Source organism: Arachis ipaensis, chromosome B06 (assembly GCF_000816755.2).
Source record: "Arachis ipaensis cultivar K30076 chromosome B06, Araip1.1, whole genome shotgun sequence".
Taxonomy (NCBI): Eukaryota; Viridiplantae; Streptophyta; class Magnoliopsida; order Fabales; family Fabaceae; genus Arachis; species Arachis ipaensis.
The window spans coordinates 131,742,577-131,747,104 of record NC_029790.2 but is presented as its reverse complement, the minus strand read 5'-3'; the positions used below and the strand labels follow the sequence as shown (position 1 = coordinate 131,747,104).

The 4,528-nt window shown below is 32.1% G+C and overlaps 2 protein-coding genes across 2 annotated transcripts in view; one reads left to right on the top strand and one right to left on the bottom strand.

Moving 5' to 3' along the window:
• Window positions 1-3,253, top strand: part of LOC107605420 (formin-like protein 18) — an 11,968-nt gene extending 8,715 nt beyond the window's left edge. The window contains exons 9-18 of the mRNA XM_016307298.2: window positions 1-55; window positions 158-208; window positions 672-753; window positions 1,093-1,187; window positions 1,736-1,807; window positions 1,915-2,031; window positions 2,229-2,297; window positions 2,398-2,464; window positions 2,632-3,000; window positions 3,100-3,253. The exon at window positions 1-55 is cut by the window's left edge and continues 3 nt beyond it. Coding sequence (XP_016162784.1) covers window positions 1-55; window positions 158-208; window positions 672-753; window positions 1,093-1,187; window positions 1,736-1,807; window positions 1,915-2,031; window positions 2,229-2,297; window positions 2,398-2,464; window positions 2,632-2,813 — 790 coding nt within the window. The 3' untranslated portion in view covers window positions 2,814-3,000; window positions 3,100-3,253. The remainder of the gene's footprint in view (window positions 56-157; window positions 209-671; window positions 754-1,092; window positions 1,188-1,735; window positions 1,808-1,914; window positions 2,032-2,228; window positions 2,298-2,397; window positions 2,465-2,631; window positions 3,001-3,099) is intronic.
• LOC107648521 (probable WRKY transcription factor 40) overlaps window positions 3,506-4,528 on the bottom strand; it is a 2,795-nt gene continuing 1,772 nt past the window's right edge. Inside the window, exon 4 of the mRNA XM_016352351.2 lies at window positions 3,506-4,079. Within this exon, the coding sequence (XP_016207837.1) occupies window positions 3,675-4,079 (405 nt within the window). The 3' untranslated portion in view covers window positions 3,506-3,674. The remainder of the gene's footprint in view (window positions 4,080-4,528) is intronic.

The following is a 4,528-nucleotide window of genomic DNA, read 5'->3' as shown; positions in this document are numbered from 1 at the left end:
TAGAGTGGAAAACAAGCTAAGAGTTTTCTCTTTTAAGATTCAATTCAACTCTCAGGTTAGAAGAAAATCATGCAATCTTTTTTTTTTTTCCAGAATATATATATATTATAAATTATTCTGTTTTATAATTCTTGGCATCTGTATCATATTCTTGTAGGTTTCAGAACTCAAGAGAGACTTGAATATTGTGAACAGTGCATCTGAAGAGGTTACTCATGTATACTTGTCTCTTAAAATGATATGTTTACCCGTGCAAGGTTAAAAAAAGCACACATTTGGCAAAAATACTAAATTGAAATAATTTTAACAGAATGGTCTAGTATATGATTTCAATTTGAATATACTATTAATGCAATAAAATTTACAGACATTTATATATGATATTATTTGCATAATTTTTGCAACAGTATAAAACTCGAATACTTTTACTAATTCATTTACACACAATTAAACCTTTTTATAAAATATTTTTCGTTGATAGTATCTCAGCATTAGATTTACAATATACTATTATTTATGAAATTCGAGTTATGAATATTTTGTCATAGAATTGTGTACATATGATTCCACTAACATGATGACACGCTCTCTTATAAATACAGATAGATAGATAAATAGATAGTCTAATTCCATAGCCACCACTATTCAGCTTCTGTTGTTGTGTGTCTCAGATCAGGAGTTCAGTCAAGTTGAAAAGAATCATGCAGACCATTCTTTCTCTTGGCAATGCTTTGAACCACGGAACTGCAAGAGGTGAGCTAAAGTTTTGGCCTTCACCAGCCTAAATTGTGTCAAAGGGAATATAACCAAGAAAAAAATTAAAAACTAGCTTGTTTGGTTTGTGAAAATGTTTTTTGTTTCCATTCTCAATGGTTTCTGTAAAAGAAAAAAAGACTGAAAACTTCACAGAATTCTAAAAATAGAAAATATCGAAAATAAAAATGGTATATGTTTTTGAAAGCCAAACAAGCAAACTTGGACTTTTTGGCTATTTCCTTAGTTTTGTTCATCCATTATTAAAATTTTAAAGGAGAACAGTGCCATCACAGTGTTGATTGCTTTCTTACTTGTTAATTTATAAGATTAATGCAGGTTCTGCACTTGGATTTCGATTGGATAGTCTCCTTAAACTCACTGATACACGTGCCAGGAACAACAAGATGACTCTTATGCATTATCTTTGTAAGGTACGTTTATTCACCTTGAATTTCTTACAGGAACCTGTTGTTCCTTGCAAATCTTATGTCTCGTGTACAACCATAGGTAAGATTTTCTTGTCCTTTTGTAAAACACATTCATTGGTGTTTTATTCCACATTAATTGGTTGGTGGAATGCATCAACAAAGTTGAAGGTCATTAACTATTTGAGAATCATTGAAGCTGGCTACTTAACTCTTTTTCCCTCACATTCTCATCCATAAAGTAAAGAACTAAGCATGAACCTGAGGAAAAAGATATCTATTAGTAGTATAGTTTAGCATAATGGTGATGTTTATTGAGTTATTGAAATTTCATGTTGCTTTGCGTACTAACCTTCAGAACTGATTTGATGCTCAAGAAAATGAACACTATTTCATTGGTGTTCTATGATATTCGACAGCAAATTTGTTCTTCCAGTATACAACACTCTTGCTTGCGGCTCTTGTTGGACCATGCAAATATATTATATTAGTGAATTGTTATGTCTTAATGAATAATAGAGATAATAATTATTTTGATGGTTGAGAAATTGTAGGTGATTTCTAAAAAGCTTCCAGAGCTTTTAGAATTCCCCCAAGACCTAGTGAATTTGGAGGCTTCAACGAAGGTACCATTCTTCGTTTATTGTACCGTCATAATCATCATAAGAAGTGGTTTCATTTTACTCTTTTGAAAATTGGTATAGGCTGTTTATTAACCAAGTATACCATACAGATACAATTGAAATATTTGGCAGAGGAAATGCAAGCTATTAGTAAAGGACTGGAGAAAGTAGTTCAGGAATTGACAGCATCAGAGAATGATGGGCCGGTGTCAGTAAACTTCTGCCAGGTATATATGCATATATATGCACACAGGCATGCAGGCACTCACACTCGCACACACACCATTATATGGGATCATGAGTGATGATACCCTTGTAAGGGGATCTGAAACTGGTCTTAAACACAGATCTGTTTTTGCATACATTCTAATTATGATAAAATATTTAGCTTATTTTATTGTTTGTTCCATTTGGTTATGTTCAGATACTAAAGGAATTTCTTTCTAATGGTGAAGCTGAAGTGAGGGCTTTGGCTCAACTTTATGCTAATGTGGTATGGATCTAGTTCTACTCTCTTAAGTTTAGTTTAAACTGTGAACTCTAAGTTTGATGATTTAGGAATGTGTTTGAAACGTTGAATCTGGATGTACCAGGGTAGAAATGCAGATGCATTGGCTCTGTACTTCGGAGAAGATCCAGCACGTGTCCCATTTGAACAAGGTAACCAGTTACCATCATTCAGTCTATGTTATCATTTTTTGTTCCTCTTCATCTCGGGGACTCCATCATAACTTAGTTATGGAAATGGTTTGATACTAGGAAGAACTCAGTGCAACTATGATGGAGTACTTATTACTAATGGTTTAATTTTTTGTATTTTGCTGTAGTTGTATCTACTCTTCTCAACTTTGTGAGGATGTTTGTCAAAGCGCATGAAGAAAACTGTAAGCAGATGGAATCCGATAAGAAGAAAGCGGAGAAGGAAGCAGAAAACGAGAAGGTGAAGATAACTCATAAGGAGTCAGAAAATGTGATGCAGCCGGCCATCAAAAGTGCGGATATCAATTGAACAGATGCATTTTTTTTAAGGCCTCAGAGCTTCTAAATAGCCATTACACAGCCTTAGAGCTTCAATTTGGTTGGGTGGATGGATGAAGTATACACTTCCATAAGTTATGATATGATACTTGAATTATATAATGCAAGAATTGTGAAGCTTGCAGAAAAAAGTCTCAAGCTTAGGATAATTTTAAGCAGTAAGTTCTCCACAAACCTCCTCTATGTTGAGATTTTTATGCAAAATAGTCTTTTTATCTTTTATCATGTAAACTTAATTTCATTCTCAATTCTTGCAGAAAATCAGATTTGTGGTGCTCAGCATGAGGAACTATTTTGGTGTAAAAGGTATTTTGATTTAGTTTTACCATGTTAGTCTTGAATTTTCTGTCTACTGAGCAGTAGCCATGTAAATGTGATGCAGTTAATATATATATTTTTCCCCTCAGATAAGATAGGGTAGTATTTGAGTTGTTATTTTAATATTAGAGCACTTAGAGGCAGCTATACTGAGAGTTTCCAACTTTATTTAATTATGTGCACTGATGAAGATAAATGCTATGTAAATATTAAGGTATTGGTTAGAATGAAAGTTATTCATTGTACTTATCCATTTTTCTTGAAGTTTTGATTTAACATTTGATTTATTTTATTACACTCTTTGTATTCAATTTCTGTCACATAATTGAACAAAATCACTAAGTAGAGAAGTTAACACCAATCACATAATTTTTGCATGAGCTAAAACTAATTAAACTTACATTGTTTTAAATACAGCAATTTACCAAACTAAACTAATAATTCATCCTAATTTGACAAACTATGCTACTATTGAAGTCCTTAAAAAATCTCTATACAATTGCATTAATTGATCTCAGTTTTCATCACCCTGCTGGAACCCCAAATTGAGGTTTAGGTCTTGTTCCTTACTCTGACCAGTGATGGTGCGTGCAACTGCTTCAGCCAATGCTGCAGTGAACTCAGGATCTTTGATTAAGGAATTTGCATATTCTTCAATTTTGGTGTTACTTTTTTGCATAGTAACATCATCACAACATAGTCTTATTGAATCTGTTTGATGAGACCATTTTTTATAATTTTCTAAGATTGGAAGAGGTAAATCATTATTATTTTTACTATTATTATTGTTATTTTTATTAACCACTGAGCCTTTGGGAGTGGATGAAGAAGGCATTGAAGAATCTTGAATTGCAGCATGGTTGTGCTCTCCATCATAAGTTGCAACTAATATAGACTTGTCATGTATGCATTTTTGCACCTACCATATAAATGAGTAATAATAAGTGCAACAAGGTTAGAGTCTATGAGACCAAAAATTTGTATCTAAATCACTCATCAACACAATAATTTCATTTGGTGAAAAAAATTTAATAATTTCCACACAAGCTTAATTTCTTGAATTTAATTGAGGGGAAAAAATCCATATTAATTACACTTCATAATTGTTTGCAGAAGCTAAATCTTCATTCTTGTTTGATTATACTTCTCTAATTTGAGTAACCATATGCCAATTTTAGTGGGAATTGTTTAACAATCAATTAGACAACCAAACATTATTTCAACAAAAGAAAAAAGTTGACTTAGTAGAGTTGGCTACATAGATCGATGGTATAATAATCTTACTAGAGTATAAAAAACAAGTTTATATTATAATAAGTATTGAATAAAATTTAGCAAGTAAGATATTGAATGTATTATATTATAAGA